The sequence below is a fragment of the Vicugna pacos genome, chromosome 5 (assembly GCF_048564905.1).
Source record: "Vicugna pacos chromosome 5, VicPac4, whole genome shotgun sequence".
Taxonomy (NCBI): Eukaryota; Metazoa; Chordata; class Mammalia; order Artiodactyla; family Camelidae; genus Vicugna; species Vicugna pacos.
In genome coordinates this window covers 52,157,609-52,179,316 of record NC_132991.1, presented here as the reverse complement: position 1 = coordinate 52,179,316, position 21,708 = coordinate 52,157,609, and the positions used below count along the sequence as shown (strand labels likewise).

The 21,708-nt window shown below is 37.2% G+C and overlaps 1 protein-coding gene across 1 annotated transcript in view; it reads right to left on the bottom strand.

The window, feature by feature from the left end:
- Positions 1-21,708, bottom strand: part of ITGA4 (integrin subunit alpha 4) — a 74,347-nt gene that overhangs the window by 28,084 nt on the left and 24,555 nt on the right. Inside the window, exons 10-15 of the mRNA XM_006210226.4 lie at positions 18,586-18,697; positions 11,855-11,949; positions 10,585-10,675; positions 9,924-9,969; positions 9,392-9,546; positions 6,196-6,350 (exon numbers count right to left, since the gene is read on the bottom strand). Coding sequence (XP_006210288.2) covers positions 6,196-6,350; positions 9,392-9,546; positions 9,924-9,969; positions 10,585-10,675; positions 11,855-11,949; positions 18,586-18,697 — 654 coding nt within the window. The remainder of the gene's footprint in view (positions 1-6,195; positions 6,351-9,391; positions 9,547-9,923; positions 9,970-10,584; positions 10,676-11,854; positions 11,950-18,585; positions 18,698-21,708) is intronic.

The following is a 21,708-nucleotide window of genomic DNA, read 5'->3' as shown; positions in this document are numbered from 1 at the left end:
GACTAATATTTAGAAGGGAAAAGGTAGATTTGCTTAAGATTTTTGATTTGGATGGGCATGGGCTCTCTATATGAAAAATAATGAAGATTCCATGCCACATTTTAATGGACGATTACATGAAACAGGGCACCCACAAGCATGCAAATTAGCACAAGCCTGAAATAACAAAGCCTGCCTTCTTGTTTGACTTTCAGAGAAATCTGTATTGTGGCCAGCTTCAGAACTGAGCGGCAGGCCCAGTCCTCCTCCTGTATCTATGCAGTGAAGGGATTTATTTCAACGATGGAGCCAGAAATATTTATAATATATTACTGAGTGAAAAATGATGTTGAGGTATAAAGAAACATTTGAAGATACCTATTCATGGGTCTCTCTGTAGAAGGCAGGATGTGGGGATACAAAGCTGGAAGTCAGTGCCTCCGTCAGAGTCTATAACCCATAAATCCACACATCTGGTTGGGGGGTGAGGATTCTGATACGCACATACACAAGTACAGAAGAGGGGGACACCTCATCTACACTTGAAAGGGGATGGGAAGGTTCTTACGTAGAAGAATTTTAAGCAAGGAATATGATGAGATTTGGGTTTTGGAAATGCCCCTCTGGTGTCGCTGTGGAGATTGGGTTAGGGCGGGAGAAAGGAAAAACTCAGGCACAGACTGGAATCCAAGCCAGCAAGGCCACGTGTAATTGTAACGCTTTTATCTAGTAAGCTTGGTTCAGAGGTGCGCTGTCCAACATCTGGCACTATAACTTCTGAGAAAAGACAACACCTCAAAAACAGGTGCCCTAACCATTATGCCAATAGAATATTCTCTGATTTTCCCTCACAGAATTCTTTAAAGTGGCACTGAGATGACATCGTCTATAAATTTATTAAATACTGATTGACTGGGGGCCCTATATAATGAGTTGTGTTAGTTCTAAGAATACAAACATTGAAAAGGTAATATCCTGTCTTCAAGGACCTTGCCATTCCAACAAAGAATTAACATATGTTGGAATAATCCATCTATTTCTAGGATACCACAACAGCAGTACAGTTATACAGTTTGTTTGTACTTAGATTTTCAGCAGAAATGTACGCATTCATGGCTCAGCCCATAGTGTGCTGTGGTTGAAATATAACTGCTTTGGAGTAAATGGCACTTCATTAAACTACATGCTTAAATAGCTTAAAATATAAGCAAACAGAATATAAATAGATGTATTTACTAATCAAATGCACAATAATTTTTGAAGTTATTACTAAAAAGATGGGTTTTAGAAGTGACAAAATAAAATTTCTTTTTTTCAGAAATCCAAAATCCATAAATTAGAGAAATCAAGGGAAAGAAAGAATAAACCAATCTACTAAATACAGGCAGGTTGATTTCATGATTTTATACAACATGCTAAGGCCACTGAACTCACTGGATCTCAAGATACCAACAGGGACAGGCATTCCTGGTCTGATAACTAAGCTAGGTATGTCTAGCTTTTATTGGAAATGCTATGGACAGGAAGGCAATCCTGTTACTTCATTTATTATCCCAATGTAGCATCCCTGTTCTCTTCTCAAACATGAGTGAGTATTTTGATGCAGAGCCTCCATCCAGATCAATCAAGAAATACCTTCTCTCAAATCCTTAAGGGAAGTCTCACTACCGTGGCTGCTCCAACACTTCTTAAAACTGCTGCCAATTATTGATTGGGTTTCTCTAAATCAAAAGAGCCTCAATATTATCCCCTGTCCTAAAATTGTGTCCTAAGAAATCTCTAAGATCTAATCAAACCATACACCTGAAGATAATAAAGACAAAGATTTATTTTAATATGCTTACATGGATGGGAGACATTTTCATAAAAGGAAAAGTGATGTCTAATAGAATGGAATTTCAGTAGATAAAACACTACAAAGCACGAAAAAATTAACCCTCTCCCTTATATCATCAAAACCTTTTATGAACTCCCACCTCTAAATTCTAGATTCTTCTTTCATAACATCTAACAATTTTATGGCTCTAATAGCAAAAATTGAAGCTTCTTGGCATAATTATAAACAACTGAAAAATGGAGTTTTATAAGGAAAAAATAATTTCTCCCTTCCTACTTTCTAAGGAACAAATTTTGACCATTCACATAAAACAATCTTGTGTGAGACCTATTTTAACTATGAGTAAATTAAGTAAACTTGCAAAAACTGATGTGCTTATCAACCAGATAAATGACCATATAGTCTCAGAAAAAATAACATACTAGCAAATGTATATCCTAGTGACATGATACTTACTAGATTGTTAAAAATGTCTCCTCTATTCCAAGAAGATCCAATACATGAAACTAGAGAATGTGTGATTAAAAGAGAAAGACTTAATAGACGCTCCAGTTCTACGATAAGACTTGGATTTTTTTTCAATAGCCAAATTCTCTACCATCAAAGAATGTGATAGGTTTTTAAAATATAAGTAGGTTGAAAGACTTGCATTTATGTGAGGTCATTAAGGGATTACGAGCGAAAATAAAAACAAAATTCAGTTTTTTCTTGACCTTCGGGTCCTCAACGGCTTTTACTTGATATAATATTGATGAGATCTTTCTGGCTCATTCTCTTTAATACTCAATTCCAACAATTTGTTGATCCCTCTGGAACCTCCAATTCAACCGTCACCTGTCCCTCACCCTCCGTCTTGATGTCCTCTCTCCTCTCCTTACTCCGCTCAGTCTTAATGGCGAGCAACATAACCTTTCCCTTGCACACTCCTCAGCTCTCTTGCTCCTCCTTTGCTTCATTCCCTTGGCAAACCACAGCCCTGGTGGGCGGTAACTTCAACCACTCCCACCTGTAAGGTTGAGTGTGACCGGAAAACACCACAGCCATTCGGACTCCTCTCACTTCACAAAGCAAGTTAGAGCCTAATGCTTCTCCAGCCAGACTGCACTTCCTTACTCTCTCGCTCTCCCAGAAGACTATTTCACATCTCCTTCCTAAACTCCAAACATCATGTCTCCCACTCCCACTGAAGGTAATCATGCTGTGTCTTACTTCACTGAGAATATTAAAGCGATCAGAAGAGAACTTCCAGTCCTCCTGACCACGTCTGCCCAGTATCTGCAAACACACAAACAAATGAGCCACCCATGTGCCTATCTAGAATCAACCCTTCCATTTGTCTGATTAATCCCACCCCCTTGCCTCCTCAAAAACTCTGTTCTAACTATTCTTTCCTCTCATCTATTTCATAAATGTTTCACTCTGTTGGAGCACAGCCATCAGTACAAAAACATGCTATTCCTCCTACCTTAAAAAAAACGATCACTCCACTTCTCTTATCAACTACTGACAGCCAACCCCTTTTCTTTGGCCCTCTTCGGAGTAAAAATTTGTGAAAGAATGACCTACACTCTGTCTCCAATTCCTCTTCCCACTGCTATTACTCCAAAATGCTGTTGTCACAATCACTAGCAGCTTCCATATTGCTAAACCCACTGGTCAGTTCTCAGCCCTCACTGTGTTTGACCAAGCAGCAGCACTGAAATACTGCCATGCCCTTCTCCTTGCCCTGCTTTATTCACTTCACTTCCAGAATGCCACAAGCTCTCAGCTTTCCTCCTTACTGATTAGTCCTTCTCACCTCCTCTGTAAGCCTTCTCTTCTCTTCTCTCCAGTCTCTTCATGGTGTGGTGCCAAGAGCACAGACCTCGGCTCTTTTCTCCTCTTGTGGTGAGCTCAGCCATCTCATAAGGCTTTTGAAACACCAATGTGCCAAACCCCTCTCCTGCACCAGGGGTTCTCGAAGTACATCTCCCAAGCCCATGGCATCAGCATCACCTGGGAACTTTACAAAAATGCAAACTCTCTAGTCACACTGGAGACCTACTGAATGAAGAACTCCAGGCGGGGCTGAGCCATCTGTGCTTTAAACACGCCCTAGAGGTGATGCTGCTGCTTGCTGAAGTTGAGAACCGTTGCCCCCGATATCCACATAGTTAACTTCTTCACTTCCTTCAAGTCTTTGCTCAGATGTCACCTTCTGAATGAGGCCTACTCTGACCACCCTACTTAAAATTGTGCTCTTCATTCCTTCCCCAGTGCTCCATAATTTCCTGTACTCTGCCTTCCTTTCCTTTTTCTATCACCCATATCTTCTTCTAAGATAACATAAAATGTACATTTTGTTACATTATTTTTACTCTCACCACACTAGACTATAAGCTCTAGGAGGGTGGTAATCTCTTTATGCCTCAGTCGCTGATCTATACAAATGTCTTAAATGGAACCTGACACAATGAAGATATTCAATATCTATGACACTACTTGAGTGGATGGAGAAGTGGAGCCTAGTTGGTAGGGACAATAGGAACTATACAAAGAAAGCACGCCCAGCCAGCAGGCAGGCGATCCTCCGAGAGGTGGGGGCTGTGGGCCTGAGCACTTAACTAACAAGGGTCACCTTATTTCAGTGTAAGGGGTGCTGAGACAGAATACACACGCATATTAACACTCCCGACATTGCACACATTTTACAAAACAAAGGAACAATCCAGCTCAATTTTGTTTCTGAATGCCTCGGGTACCATGCTGGTGGGGGTGGAAAATGCACTCATTACATTTTCATATCCTCCTGAGTAACAGAGGTCCCTGACAGAACTCAAGGCTCGGTAGCTGCTTCCGTGGTTCTTACACTCACCTTGGGTTTGCTGCAGGGGCAGACGTTGCCTTTTGCCTTACTATTTGTGACTTAAAAATGTTCCCAACCAAAGCAAGGTAATTTAGGAAGGAAAAAATATATATTGGAAGAAACAATCACTTTTTCCCAAAGTCCCTACTATGTACCAATCCCAGAGCTAAGTGCTTGTGTAAGACAGTGACTATACGGCCCAAAGTCATGGCTGTAACCTGCTGTCGTCACTACCATGGTAACGCAACACGTACACGTGCAACTAATGCAGAAACCTCTGCTAAAATGTCACTCCTAGTACAAATTCATTCTGATGCAAGTGTACAATTTTGATGAACCCTTAATCATAGGAACAATGCCAAGAAACAGGACTAAATAAATCAGACCAATTTGCTGCCATTTAAACAAATTCAACAAAACGTGTTTCTTTGTGAATGTCTAATATTGGTCCTTTTATTGCCTTTAAAATGGCTTTAATGTTAGTCTCTAAAATTGATTAATCTAAGTAAAATCAAGTATGTAGACTTAAAAAAAAAAGCTCTTTAATCCCTGCCATATCAAAGATGGTTACACTAATATCATTCTATACTTTGGCTCTCAACCATCTAATAGCTTTACTCTAGCACAACAATAAAAACTGCTAAGGGAAATGAGGAAACAGCATAGGGATTATTGCTCTTAGCATTTAATAGCCCTGATGCTTGTTTGCATTTGCTTGCAATAAGTATCTAAGGGAAAATTAAGGTCTAAGCTGAGGCTGCTATTTGAAATCCCAGAAAGGGCTCCTGGGAAGAGTTTGGCTTTTCTGTGACAATAGATTTTCTGATGAAGTACACCATTCCCTAATGAGAAAGACCTGGCACTGCTTCAGATGATAAAATGTGACCAATGCAAGGAACGTGATGATCAGTTTGGGAATGAGTGTTTTAATAAAAGAAACGTGAAACTGACTGTGCTTTGGCAGGATATACCCCAAACCATCACGAGAGCCATCGTCCTGGCCCACAGATGAACCCCTGTGTTAAAACTGGGCAAGTTCCCACTGACATCACTGACAATGCTGGCACGGAGACAAAGACACAATCCAAAAGCAGTCATGTTGGATTCTGCTTCTTAAAGTCACATGAAAAACAAAGCAACTTCCCTGCCTCGCCACCCCCCCCCCGGCCCTCCACCAGAGTCTACCAGAAACAGATCTGGGGCTCAGCAGAGCTACGGGATAGGTACATTTCTAGGCCAGCATATAAACAGGGATGGGATAGCAGTTGTGGAAAGGAAAAGGCAAACCTCTAAAAAGAGGGGTGCAGTAAAACACGGTAAATGTGAAATAAAGAAGGAGCAAAAAGCAGAGTTTGAATTATCCAGGTCACAGGACTGTCTCACATTGTGTCTCCAGAATAGGTCAGCTAGTTCAGGACAGGATAACACTTCCTTTTAACTATGTTTTATAGAAAGATATCAATGCAATATGTTTTTAAGTGTACTGACAATATCAAAGTTCACATATTTGTTAATAGAAATGAATTTACATTACCCGCATGAATGCTTGATGTGTTCTACAGTTTGCCATTCTGCTTGTTATTTTTATGCTGCTTGTAATGACATCAGAAGTTCCATTGGAAGAAAAGTAAAATCTTGATGGAGTCTCTGCCTTTCGGTTCACATCCAGACTCATGTTATAAAACAGAACTGCAAAAATGTAGAGAGAACTGCAATTAATATAATCATCTAAAGGCATTTATTTTATTATTTTTGCAGTGCTAGTAGTCAAAGTCATTTGGAATGCTGGAAATAGACTAAATGCTCTTCAGGAATTAGCTCTCTAAAAACTAACCTGAAATATGAAAGAGGGAAACTTTAAGTTGAATTTATAAATATAAATTGAATTTTATATATGTAATTAGATTAAAATATATTTATAATTATATAAAATACACTCAACTTATATTAAATATGTTTTAAATATAAATTTCAAAAATTATTTTTATAAATTAAAAAAATTATGAATTTTCTTCAGGTTTCTATTTTTTAAATTAACAGCCTTAATTATTTATATAATAAATATATAGAAATATTTCAAAATTAAAATACAAAACTGTTACTATTAACGAAAGTTCTGAGTCAAGTTTCAGATTTCCTTAAGCCTTTTTGTCCTTAGCGCATCTGACTGAGGAATTACAGGCAGAGTACGCACTCAAATGCCATCTGAATAATTCTATCTTGTATGGTTACAGAATTAATTTCATATACTGTTAGTTTCATTTATTTCCATTTGTTTCTAATTTGAGGGGATGCTATTTTTCTTTTGATTTTTTCTTTAATGTAGAGCAAACACATGGCTTAAAAGGCAAACCTACAGAAAGAGTTGACTGACAGTCACCTCCTTTCCAGCCCTAGACCCTAATGGTTTCTTCTTGTGTTTATTGGTTTCTGGTTTGATGTTGTAATGTTGTTTCAGGCAAAAACAAACAAATATAGATAGGCACTCCCTCAATAAATATTCTGGCAGTTTGGTAAGAACTTACTTCAAATCTGACAGAGTAAATAATCACCTGCTAAAGAAGATCTTCAATAAGCAAAAAATTAAGGAAAATTTACAACAACCAAAAAATTCCAAGCCAGATCTTACCAAGAAAGAAAAAGCTACTTCTTGAATCCAAAAGGGTTCTTTGATTATCAGAGTGGTGACTGTCAGAGCCAGAGGTAGGAGTGGGCGAAGGAGACCAAAATATACAAAGTGCCAGGAATAAAATAAGTAAGTCATCGGATGTACAGCATGGTGACTATAGTTAATTATACTGTATTGAGTATTTTCAAGCTACTAGAAGAAATTGTACTATGAGAAAAAGTTCTTACCACAAGAAAAACCTTTTACAACTATGTATGGTGACAGATGTTAACTAGATTTATTCTGGTGATTATTTCACAATATACACAAATAATCAAATCATGTTGTACACCTGAAACTAATATGCTGTATGTCAATCATCTCTCAAAAAATTGAAAAATAAAAGGATTCTTTGCAAAACAAGATACATCTAAAAGTCTGCTGAGGTGTCATTCATTATATAGGAGCGGTAATTCATAGGTGATATTTAAAATAATTCACATAATTTCTCAAGTTGTCATTTACATCTTAGGAGTAACTCATTCTTCCTTGGAAGGATTTGAATAAAACCTACATCACTCCTACAAACTGCAAATAAATCTTTCAACTTTCCTTTTATTTAGAAAATAAAGCCCCATATCAATTGGCTTCAAAATTACAATAACTGAGATTCAGTGCCTCAGAGACAGAGTTGCAGTGGAAATAGTCATCTACAAATTCATCACCCTGAGTTCAGACAAAGAATAAACCAAAGAAGGGTAAATAAAAATCTGCTTGCAGTAAGAGGCAAAATACCCTGGTTTTATTAAATATGCTTACCATGTGAATTGTTATTTCTCCCAAGGAGTCCTTTTATGACAACTATAAAGCATGTTTGTCTAACAATTCTATGATTATTTGATTCTCGTATATTTGTTTTCAACCATTTAAAGAAATATTTGGTCACGATGGAATTGGTGGTACAAGCACTGATTTTCCATAAAGGGAAATAGTCCCATCTCTTTAACGTGTATCTTTCAGCTAATCCATTCATTCATCTGTGTTACTGTGTTACTAGGGTCACTCTCTCAAGCTGCCACTTCTCCAATTGATAACTGGATGCAGGTTTTGCCCACTGTCCTATCACTGCATCTTTCATCAGGACTTTTGCAGAACGCCACTAAAAATGGGTCTGATCTAAAGCAGAGACACCAGGCTTATTCTGTACTTATTACAGGCTAATTCAGACTGAGGCCTCTGTCACATATCCACAGTTTGGATCAGTAAGTATTTGGTACCCTTCATGATGACTGGATGACAGCCTGCAGGGTCATGGGTACAAACACTCTTTATAGGTCTTGTGAGGCTTGTAAAATTTATGAATTATTAAAGTTCAAATGGTAAACTCAGGTATGCTTCTCTCCTACTAGGGGCTAGTTTCATTAGCAGTTATTCTAATATTAGCTTAAATATAACATAATTGGGGACATTAACCTGCTAGAAAAAAATATAATGCTTCTAAAGTCACACATATGTGACTGGAGATTAACTGCAATGTTGAAGACCTGTATCAATGCTACCTTCTCCAGAGCAGATAATCGAGCTGCTTATGTAGAGGGAAATGGGCATGACTCTTAGGAGCTGAGAGTCACAGTAAATCCGTAAGATACGTGTGTTCTTTATGGGAATTACAGCCAGGGTCTAGACTCTAGATAAGCTTCTTCAGTGACTGAAACAGCATGGAATATGAAGAAAAGGACTTTCCTCCTTTCAGGACTTCCAACTTAAGCCAGGTCAAGGCTGAACAGAGCCCAACAGAACAGAGGAGGAGCTGTGATGTTCTTTCTCTTCTAAAGAGATCTTACAGATTAAGTTCAGTTACTTCACCATAAATAATACAGCAAGTGATACTCTTGCTTTGCTTCTTGCCCTAACGTCTAAATGACAGCCCTGATGTGACCCCCTCCTTGGTTAGAATAAGCTGAGAATCTAGAAGATGAAGCAGCAAGGTTTTCAGGTGGCTGCTCTCTCCTGACTTAAAAACCTCCATGGTGACATAGAGCGAGGGCTTGAAATACGACCATGAGATTTATGAGTGAGGTGCACATTCTGTCAGGCATTAATTCTCCAAGGGCACCCTTACCGATATAATCAGGAAGCTCTTTGCCCTTATATGAGAAACAGAGTGTTAGATCCATGCACACAGAAGGCATTCCGTTTTCAATACAGTCAAAATTTGTTCTATTTACTGACTCAGGATGGTTTAAAGAAGCTTCAACAATCACTACAGGTCTCGTCCTAAAAAGGAAATAAAATTATCCATATTAAAGCAGAATTATTTTTCCCTAAGACAACAATTATATCTGTTTTGTCAGTTTCCACTGATCAAGTAATTTCATGAAACTGCTTTATTAACAGTATGTGTATATATATTCAATTATATGTCCAGTATGAATCAAAAGAAATTTTCACTTAAATTTCTGAAAATATTGACTTTGATGATTTAAGTATATATCTATGTAAGGTGAGGCAAGTATCCTAAAGTTCAATAATTAAATTTCAGAGTACCAAAAAGAGTGTTATGAGGTCACCACCCCTGCTGACTTTAAAAACAGCCTCCCATCATTTACAATTAGGCCCAATTGTCATTAAGCAGTGAAATGTATCAACTTTACCTTAGCAACACAGCAGAATCAGACCGAAAAGCACCAACTGCTATATCTGGAGGATAAAAAAAAAAAAAACAGATTAATGATTATCATTAGTCAAAGAGAATTACTTTCAGCCATAAATTCTTAACTACATATCACCTTTTGACTATATCAAAACACTATTTACAGAAAATTAATTAGAAAAGATACGTTTACATCTTAAGATTCATTTCACATTTGTCTGAATCTGCTCATTTACAATGACATCCACCCCTTTATAATATAATAAGAAAATAAACATCATGATATAAACTTGTAAAGATAGCCTTACTAAAACAAAATTCAATTTTTGGACTATAAACATTCACCCAGAAATCTCCTTTCAAAGTACAAAAAAAAATCTTTCTTTTCATCACTGTATGTTTGATTTATTTTTATGAATGCTTTTAATTTTTTTCAAGAACAAGGAATAAAATGTTCAGTAACAAAAAATATAAAGCTCAGGAATTGCTTGATTATGACTGATCCATCCTTGAATTCAAAAGAGCTTTAAAAGTGAAGGGGAAAAAAAAAACTCATTAGTAAATTAGAACTTCTCTATGCCAGATTCAGGTACTTCACAATAAAGCAGCATCCACAGTAGAGCTTACTTCAATTTATAAAATACAGTAAATCTTATACTCACCAACATATCCATTATTATCTGCATCAATTTGTCCAGATATAGACTGTCCAAACATACTTAGTGATTTGCTGATCTGAAGTCCTTCAATTCTCTGAAAAATAGCCAAGTTGAGTGGGAAGCAGGGTTTGAACAGCTAATATCCCAAAGAAGCAGTCAGTCAGTTAAATAATGAGCCCTGGCACATGACCAACCACTGCACTGTCGTTAAGTCAAACCCACACGTCTAAGAGAAGGAGCCATTTCCAGCTTGAAGTGGGAGGGTGACATCTATTTTGTGACAAGAAAAAAATGTGCTTTCTTTACTTTGTAATAAGCAAAGGGAAAATGACGTAGTACAGATCTCCCAGAATAGTCCTGACACTCTCTCCCCAGTCTTTTTTCAGGCACTGAGTTTACTTCCCTGAGTAACATGAATAACCAAACAACCACTCAGCAGTGCCTACGGCTCAGGTTTATGATGAAAACCACCTTTTTTAGCCAGGCTGCTTCCTGGCATCTGACAAGGGCAACTGAAGGCAGATACTTGCTTCCTGTTCCACGTGCCTAGCTTCACGTCCAGATCCCGATTTACAAGTCTCGGGTGTTACCCACTCTAAGAGAATCAGTATTCTTTACTAGGTAAGTGCGTATCTTTCATGTTATGCAGAGAACCATTTGCCTATTTTTGCCTCATCAAAAATAACAGTATTAGCTAATGTTTCCATAAGACTATCTTTGGAAAAACTTCTCTGCATGTGTATATGGGTTTTTTCCTACACACTGAAATGCCCTGATTTTTTTCAAAATATGAAAGTCAAGTCAGAGTTAGATGGGGGAACTTTATTAAAGTGCTCCTCTCTTACTGTCTGGTGCTGAAAGGAACACAGAGCATCACAGGAGCTCAAGCTCTCCCTGGGAAATCTCCGTAAACCACGGGGCTTCAGCCATAGGCAAGACAGTTAATCAAATCCAAACGGGCTTATTTGGAATAGTCTGGATACATAAAACCTCAGAATATAAAACTGATGAAATGCAGAGAGAAATCCTCAATAGGTTAAAGACAAACTCGAATGGAAGTGAACCAGAATTCTTATTTATGAAAAAAAAAAGGTTTCAAAGAGTTATTAATGACCTTAAAAATGAGACCATCTATTGTTATTATAAAGAAATGGTGAAACAGTATTAAGTATTTGAAAGAGAAAATTAAGAAAAATAAGTCCACATTAATCCTGGAAGTTTTAAGAAAGATTTTATTACCAATGCTTCTTTTGAAATTAGAACAGGACCCTACCTGTGAGAAGGCTGGTGCGATCCCTTCTGCTCGGCCATTGTAAATATAAATAGCGCCTCGCAAGTCATCTTCCTGGGGGGCTCCTACAGCAACATCTACGCAAGAATGTAAATGGCAAAAAGACATTCTTAACACAAAGAATGCAGCCCTCAAAGCTAACATTCATGCTCCTTAATTTGTATCACATAAGAAAACTCCTTATCAACTCACAGACATAGAAAACAAACTTATGGTTACCAGGGAGGAAAAGCAGTGGGGAGGGATAAACTGGGAGTTTGGGATTAGCTGACACAAACCACTACATACAGAATAAACAACAAGGCACTACTGTATAGCACAGGGAACTACATTCAGTGGTTGGTAGTGGCCTGTATCTAAATCACCATGTTGTATACCAGAAACTAACACAACATCGTAAACCAACTGTTATTTCAATTAAAAAATGTTTAAAACATAAAAAAACAACAAAAATTGTTAATACTCCCACAATAAAAGAAGAAAACCTCTTATCTAAAGACACTTCTCGCTGGACAGGAAAAAATGATAAAATACTGTCACTGTCATAACAGGATGCACATCAAGAACTGTACAAGTCTGTGTATGGAAGAAGCCTGGAGTGTCAGGGTCTGAGAGGCAGGCTGAGAACGGCTAAGGACACAGGTTCCACCGCCAGAGCGCCAGGGCCTGACTGCAGCGCTGCCCATGTGCCCAGCTGAGCTGCACTGGGCCCACTTCCTAACCTCTCAGCATCTCGGTTCCCTCCCCTACAGCCCAGGGTCAAAGAGAGCTCACCCTCATGGTAAGAGAAGGACATAACTCATGTAAAGGGCTTAGAGCAGCAATTCATAAGCTATTATCATCTATAAATATTATAACCATGAGAATCTTTATTTTGAGCTCCAGGTTTTACTTCATTTGCAAAATGACTTCTAGATTAATCCCTGTTCCAATGAAAGTGATTAAGGTATACGTTAAGGATATGTTTTCACACAGGAAAACCAAGAGAATGTAGAAACTATGACTTGGTCACTTAAGTGCTATAAATACATGGCACACGGGGGAAAAATAATGTTCTACATTTGCAAGAGCATTTCATTATTTTTACCAAATATTATGTCTGTTTATTTGGGTATATTCTTATGTTTATTTATATGCAATGTTTTCTTATTTCTTTAATAGAAACCTAAAACACAGAAAGTTTGCTTTCATGATATTCATTACTTATCACTGATGATCAGATCTAAAAGCTTTTTAACAACTACAGTGGTCATTTTTTACTGCTATTTCAATGGGAATAAAAATATCTTTGATACATAACTGTATGCCAAATGCTGTACAATTTTAATAATGGGAAAGCTTTTCTGTTTTCATATAAAATTAAATCGTAGACCCATCTTATACCTATTTTGCTTAGACATACCAAGGTTAGCCTCCTTGGATTTGTGCAAACTATTTTAAATTTTCATAAACAAATACACCCAATCATTTACTCATTCAGTGGGAAACTACTGAGCACTTACTGCATACCAGACATTTTCCAGGAGCTAGCACTACAGGGCAGTACCACAAAGAGAAACTGATGGTCTAGTGGGGAAGACAGCAAGGAAAAGTAACAATGCAGCATGTGAGGAGAAGGTGGTGAAAATCAGGGAAGGCTTCTCATAGGTGATGCCCAAGCTGAGATGGAAGTATTGACAGGTCAGAGGCAGGTGAAGAAAAGGAAAGAGGCAGTTCAGACAGAGGACGCAGCCTGTGCAACAGCAGGGAAGCAGGAGGCAGCAGGGCACATGAGAAGACTGACAATTTGGAATAGCTGGAGCCGTTTATGTGCAGATTGAATACATCCAGCAACATGGGTGGGGGGGGAGTGGGGAGGAAGAGCATGAAGGGGAGACACAGGGAGGGAAAGGAAAGGAGTGAGGGAAGAGGTGTCCTGTAGCCACTGAAGACAAGACCAGCGGCAGCTTCATGACTCAGGAGTGGTTTATACTTCAACCACCATGGCTGCTCTTGAGTAACTAGAATTCTGCGCCTTGACTCTTGATGGTAATATATGAAAAGACCACAAGTCGGGTTATGACGGGGAGGGTACAACTCAGCGGTAGAGCACATGCCTAGCATGCGTGAGGTCCTGGGTTCATTCCCCAGAACCTCCATTAAAGTGAATAAATAAACCTACTTACCTCCTCTCCATCAAAACAAATGAACAAAAAATAATTTTTTTTAAGAAGTCAGGCTATGAAGTTGTTGATACTGCAAGAATGCCTGTTTATCAGTTACTAGCACTCATGAGCTACATTAAGCAAATATCTTGAAACAATACAGATGAGCCTTTTCAGCTGAAACATTAAGAAGGCTCAGATCAATTTCATTCCAAGCAGAAAACATTAAAGTGTATTCAGTCTTTAGCTGTTTCATACATAGATCTAAACTCTTCCTTCCTAGAATGACCCGTGGATCTATTACAGAATGTACCAAAGTCCTAGCTATCATTATAGAAATAAAGAGAACACACATTATTAATAACAAAATGTTTTCCTGTGCCTATGCAATTCAATTAGAACAAAACACAGAGAATAAACCCCAACAAACTTGACAACTGTTTTTACTTTTCATTTGAACGTTTGTTTCACTCTGCTGGTATAAATCATAACAATAATCATTAGTACAATCATAGTAATCTTAACATCAGCTAGCACTTCTATCATGCTGACCATGCAGGTACTTTGCATATGTAATTCATGTAATTCTTGCATAACCCACGGTAACCCAAGTAACTCTTACAAAAGCTCTATCAAACAAATAAACAGTGGGGATTTAAACCCTGCAGTCCAGCTCCAAAGCCTGTGCACTCCATCACCACGCTCTATAAAATCATTATCAATAGAGTAATGGACAGTGCTCTCCCCTCCGAGTACCTGTTTCTCTTTTGTGTGAAAGAAGTGTTCAATAAATGATTTGATAATATATAAGCATTTCAAGAGCACATAAAATAATAATATAGCATATAGCTTATTACAACTATAGAACTCTATTATGGTTCTGCTCAAAAAAAGAATTCAAACACATAGTCTAAAAATCAGGTGATAAGGCTCAATGTAAAAAACCTAAACAAACCAAATCTATTTTATGGATGAAATATGAAATGCTTATCTGGTCACACTGGTTGAGCAGGTCTCTCTATTACCCAGTGTGTAACTTTCTCATACTTTTGATGAAATTTTTATGCTGGACTTCTGCCAAATTAATTGGTTATCTTAGCAAATGGCTTGTTTTATTTTTCTAAGGACGCAGGAAATATATTCTAATTTTTTTCTTTTGAAGAACAATAAAAAATTGATTCACGAATGCCAAAATAACTGAGGTCTATTATGCAAAACACCACAAAACCGTGCATGGTAATAGGACATTAAGTCTGATTTGCATCTAAGCTTAAAGGTGGAGGGACAAAGAACAGGTGGGGTTTTCATCTCTTTTCTATACAACCCCACACACTCTGCCATGAATATGAACTAACCTCATCCACATCTCAGAAAATTGGAAAGATGGGGGAAAAGAACAGGGACTCACATAACGAAAAATAAAACACTGGTGCCCTGCTGTCTCACCCAGGCAGATATGGTACAATGGGTTAAAGAACTCAGTGAAGAGTTAGAACACACTTAGCCTACTCCCAAGTCAGCACAGTCTTGGCTAACATCTAAAATGTAGACAACACAGACCCGTGGGCAAAGCAGAAATGCTGCTGAGCCGTAACAAAGAAGGAAATCCTGTCACTTGCAACAACATGAATGGACCTTGAGAGTATTATGCTAAGTGATAAGCCAGAAAGCCAAGGACAAATACTGTGTAATCTCACTTATATATGGAATTAAAAAACCTAACTCGTAAAAATAGAGATCAGACTGTTGATTGTCAGAGATGGTGGTAGGGGCAGGATGGAGAGTAGGGGAACTGTGTGAAAGGAGTCAAAAACCACAAACTTCCAGTTACACGATCAATAAGTCCTGGGGATGTAATGTACAGCATGGTGACTACAGTTAACACTATATTGCATATTTGCAAGTTGCTAAGAGTAGATCTTAAAAGCTCTCATCACAAGAGAAAAAAATTTGCAACTATGTGAGGTGATGGATGGTACTAAACTTATTGTGGTAATCATTTTGCAATATATACATATCATTATGTTGTATACCTTCAACTTAGTCAACGTTACATGTCAATTATATCTCAATAAAACTGAAAGGAAAAATGGAACAAATTAGAAAAAGACATATGATATGATAAATGTTTCATTGAAGTGAATCAGAATTAATGTAACCACTGGATATAAATATGTTGTGAATTATAAATGAAATTATGCATAGTGCAAAAGTACACTGAAATATTGAAAACATTCATTTGAATAACAGTCTTCAAATAAAGATAGTACCTTCAGGAGATGAGTGCTGAGGACGCCAAGACACAAAGTGCTATGTGAAAGCCAGGTCCTCATACACACTCTGAAATACCCCATCGTGATCTGAAGGTTTCTCTAAATTTCTCCTTTCTAAGTCTCATGGACAGAACACCTTCTGCGTGTCCTTCACTTCACTGGAAAATTGTCCTGGATCTTCCCAAGCATTGGAGTGACTCTAAGGGAGCCTGCCTCTGCCCATGACATTTTCATAACTCAATCTGATTATAAGAATAACTCAGGTGTGTCACTGACATTTAGATGCCACAAAAATGATTTCTTGTGTGCACGTATTTTAGTACATTCAAATATTTTAGTACATTCAAAACACCAAATATTCTTCTTTGGATGTGTCAATTAAAACAGGATATAGAAGGAATTGTAAATAAACAAAATGAGTATTTTACTAAAGATGGCTTTGTTTGTAAAAGAAAAATTTTCATTATTTTGTATAACATATAGGAAATATCAAGGTGCAAAAAACTAGGAGGTTTCTGGTAGATATTTATTAGCGTCTTTATATTCTCCAGTTAAATAATGTTTATTTTTCCATGCTCTAATCCTGTAGTCCATTTACTTGTAAAACTCTAAAAAAAGAGTGCCACTATTTCCTTTATATGCATTCATTCATGCACATACTCTACACCTGGCATGCTACAACTGACAAAAATAACTCAGTAAATATCACAGAATTGCCAATTACTTGTGAAATGTAACATCCACCATAACATTTTATATATATTTTAACGTAAAATTTTATGTGTAATCATAACCATAAAAATTTCTACATCTATTTTTTAAATCTCCTTTTGTTTTAAAAACGATAAAACAAACCCTGAAATGGTACTATTTGTATACGAAATTATATTACCTTACATTTAATAGGGCTCCCTGGAAGCATATATTTATTACCAACTAGCTTTCTCCTTGGAGAGTAACATATTTCATAGATTTAAAGTAGAGTGAAGCATTGACTGTCTTTTATGAATGGATTACAGCATTCTGTTGATTTTTATTTTGTGGTTGGCTTGATTCCTTTGATAACTATGTAAGTTTAAAAAGCTAAAGCTCTAAACTGTTCTTAGAAACAATGAACGGTACATATATGTATATTTTAAAATGGTTTTATCTCTCAATGAGTTGTTCCTCCTAGAATAAACTTTGCTTACCCAAGGAAAATAAAATATGTATCAAAGTCATGTGAAAAAAATATAAGCAAATTTCTGAACAAAATCTATCCTAGAAAATAAAGGCATTGCTATATAAAGAGATATATATGTATATATACAGAGACATATATATAGTAGAATGAAGCATTGAGGCATAAGAAGAAATGAAGAAAGTGCGAAGTTACAGGACTCTCTTATTTCTAGCATCCAAGTCAGTTTTTACCTAATTCTACCATGTATCAATTGCCAATGATCACATCAAGTAGATGACTCTGAGCCCTGAAAATATCAAATATTCATTTGCTGAACCCTAGGAATTATATTCTCTCATTTGATATCATTCATCATTTTAGGCAGTTTTAATAGAACTAGTTACTGCTCAGAACCAGATTGGAAAAAGCTAGTTTTAAGAGGGAAGCTGACAGAGACAGGTACTTCCGCAGCAGGACTGATACCTGGGCAACAGTCATGGTTACGATGGTCCCATCTAGTCCATTACTGAAATACATCCATATGGGTTGGTAAATAACCGCTGACTCTAGATCTGCCAGGTGCCCCCTTACCACTGCTCAGAACCCCAAGTTCCCCGACAATGCAGCAGCTGAGCACGAAAAGCCGGGCACGGCAGGCGGCTTTCAGACCCCTGCTCCAGCTCTGCCCCGCCGCTGCTGGGTTTGGGCAGTGTCTTTAATGCACTGATAGTTAAATACTACGATCCAGTGAGTCGAGAATACACATTTCCACCCACACTGCCACATTCTTTAAATCAAAGTCCTTCTTAAAATAGAAAAATAGCAAGCCACAGTTTAAGAGGCACCATTTTTTTTTAGGGGCACATAAAACAATGATGCAACTTATAATCAAATGGTGCCTTAGAATCAATGAAATAAGGCACTTTGAATATTATTCTTTATTAACAGTGGTAAGAATCAACCACTGACAAGTGAGAAGAAATCAGATATAATAACAAAGCAAAAAGCACTTACCATACCCATCTAGCTCCATTTTCTACAGAAGGGCAAACAACATAAAACTCCAATTATATTCTCTTCCATGTGCCATTTTAAAAGTGGAAATCAAGTACCAAATTAGATACTTTTAATTACCTTCAAAGCCATCATTATCAATGTCACCAAGACTGACTATAGATTCCCCAAATCTTGCAGCATATTTGTCACTTCCAATGAGCTCTGTTTCCATTTCATTCATTACTGCTCCCTAGATAGAAAGAGGGAGAAAGGTGTCACTATAATACTCCATGATAACTTTACACATGATTTACTGTTGTAACTGGATATGGATTTTTTTTCTAATGCTTTAAATAAGTTGGACAAACTACAGACAGAGTTTTAGTACACACATCTCAGTTCAATTCAATAAATATTTATCAAGTATGTCAACACATATAATAGTACAGTTAGAGCTCAGAGGACATAAATTGTCAAACTCACGATCTCTAGCTTTAAAAATCCAATAAATCATTTTGATAATTCAATTTAGCAAATGCTTAATGAGTTCCTAGAAAAGGCAACGCATGGTGCAGAGTGAACAGATGAAAGGGGCCAAGGCACTGTGTGTAAGACACCCCATTTCCTGAAGAAGCCCCCAGTTACAGGGAAGGCTTAGCACAAGTATGTAAATGACTTCAAGGTGCAGACTGCTTTGCAGGATCAAGAAGCAAGGAGAGCGTATCTAACTGTGAAAGTCAGCAGGGATTTCATAAAGGAGGTGGTAATCAAGGTGGCTACTGAAGGACGGGCACAGTTTTGATATATGGAGAAAATAATCAGTAAAACACAAATCCCAAAGTATCTGGCTATAATGAACAGTTTATATAATGAATGAAACAAAAAAGTCATACTGGAGTCTTATGGTGTAGGACTGTAAATATTGGGAGAAATGTACCCTTAATTTAGAAAACAAGATTAGCAGATACAAACTACTATATATAAAACACATAAACAACAAGATCCTACTGTATAGCACAGGGAACTACATTCAATAGCTTGTAATAAGCTATAATGAAACAGAGTACATATATGTGCCACTGAATCACCATGCTGTCCACCAGAAACCAACACGACATTGTAAATCAACTATACTTCAGTTAAAAAAACAAAACAAAAAAAACCAATACAGAGCCTCTTCTGAGTTGAAGAGTCACAAGACTGAATCTGGCCTTTGGAATCTTTCTCCAGCAGCAATGGAGCATGGATTGGTCAATTGCTGTCTCTGAAGCTGGAAGATGAGTTATTACAATTTGATTCAATAATGTTTCAATAGGAGCTGTTGCAGTAACAGCAGCCAGACCTCTTTCTCAACTCTGATCATGTCACTCCCCTGTATTAACGAAATCCCAAACAATTCTATGCCCGACTCATCATAGATCCTTTCCTCTCTTCAAACAAGTCTGTTCATCATTCCCATAGTACACACGTGGTCTTCCCCTTCCTGACGTGATGCACCCTTCATCTTTTATTTTCCAACCAAAACATTCCTCTACTTGTTTTGCTCCTAGAGAAATGCCTAATTTAAAGAGCAGAAGGCAGAAGGGACCCCACAAGGATGAGAAGGTGCAGACCAAAAACAATGCAATGGCACTGAAGTTCGGGGGGAGAGAGTCAAGAAGTGATCATTCCTCTTCAAGTATTCTCTAATCACAGAACGGCGACCGAGGGTTTGCTGGGGACCCCTGAGAGCTTATTCTAGTAGCAGGAGTGGAAGCCAGATTCACTCAAGAATCAGTCTTTCTTGAGTTCATTCAAAAACAATTATTGAGCCCCTCCTTGTCCAGGGCTCTTTCAAGCCCTGGGGAAACAGCAGTAAATGAGACAGACAACTCTTCTCCACATGGTGTCTGCACTCCAACAGGAGAACAGACAATAGCAAGTCAAACCGATATATAATGTAACATTAAACCAAAATGATATATAATGTAACATTAAACCAAACCAATAAATATATACTGTAACGTTAGGTAGCAGTTAGTGTCTTTTTAGAGTTAAGAAACGAAGCTGAAAGGAAACAAAGGAAGAATAACTTATGCCAGAGGTCTTAAAAGCTGAAATCAATGATAAATTTAACCTCAGTATTCAATAGTGGTATCTCAGAGTCAAAGTGAGGATGGACAAGGAGGTAGGCTAATGGGCAGAACTCCTCCCTTGCTCTTAAAGCAAAGGAGTTCCACCTTCATCTGTTTTTCATATTGAGATTGCTTAAGATTTCAGTGGGAATAAACAGTCCTATATTGCCTTATTTTAGGTATATATGCTACTTTTAAAACTGTCCTTAAAAAGTTTAGTTGTAAAGAGAAAGAAAACAAATTTCTTCTGTATAGCACAGGGAGCTATATTCAATATTCTGTAATAACCTTTAATGAACAAGAGTATGAAAACAAATATATGTGTATATATATTCATGACTGAGACATTATGCTGTACATCAGAAACTGACACATTGTAACTGACTATACTTCAATTTAAAAAAAAAATAATCTGAAAGACAAAGAAAATTATGCAGAATAAGGATGTAGGACGACCACTGATGGACAAGGAAATGTGAAATCTACATAAGAAAAAGCAATGCCTGATTTCACTATTAATGAGATACAATGACCATTTTGTAGGTGATACACCTTTTGTATTAAATTTAGGTTTAAACAGTCTAGGAAATCCCAATGCCTAAATAACTTTCCTGCTCTATATTTGAAACTTTGAAAATCTCTCAGCTTTGTACAACTGGGTATTCTCTCTTAAACTGTAAAGAGTTTAGTCTGGTGCTTATTATAAGAATCTATTAAATGCTCTGAAACCACTGATTAAATAAGATACTTTCTTGAAACAGATTTTACTTTGTTAAATCCTAATTGAAAATGCTGTGACTTAGGAACCAACTTTCTCAAAAATCTATTCTTGCTCTTAAATCAAAGAAACAGGCCAAGAACACCTCATTAAGGCCCTATCAATTCTTTTGATTTGATGCCAAGAAGATAGACCGAAAAGATCAGGCCAGCAGAGATCTTTAAATTGAATTGTCAAGTGGTCAGTTTCACTCTAAAATATCCCCCATCATTTAAAACTTAACCAGAAGCAAGTAAACACCTATTTCAACAACTACTATATCTAACTGGCATAAATGTCAGTTTTACATTCTTATCAAGAATATAATCTATATGAATTGTACAGATTAACATTTTATTAAAACACAGCTTTGTTTCCAATTGTTTTCAA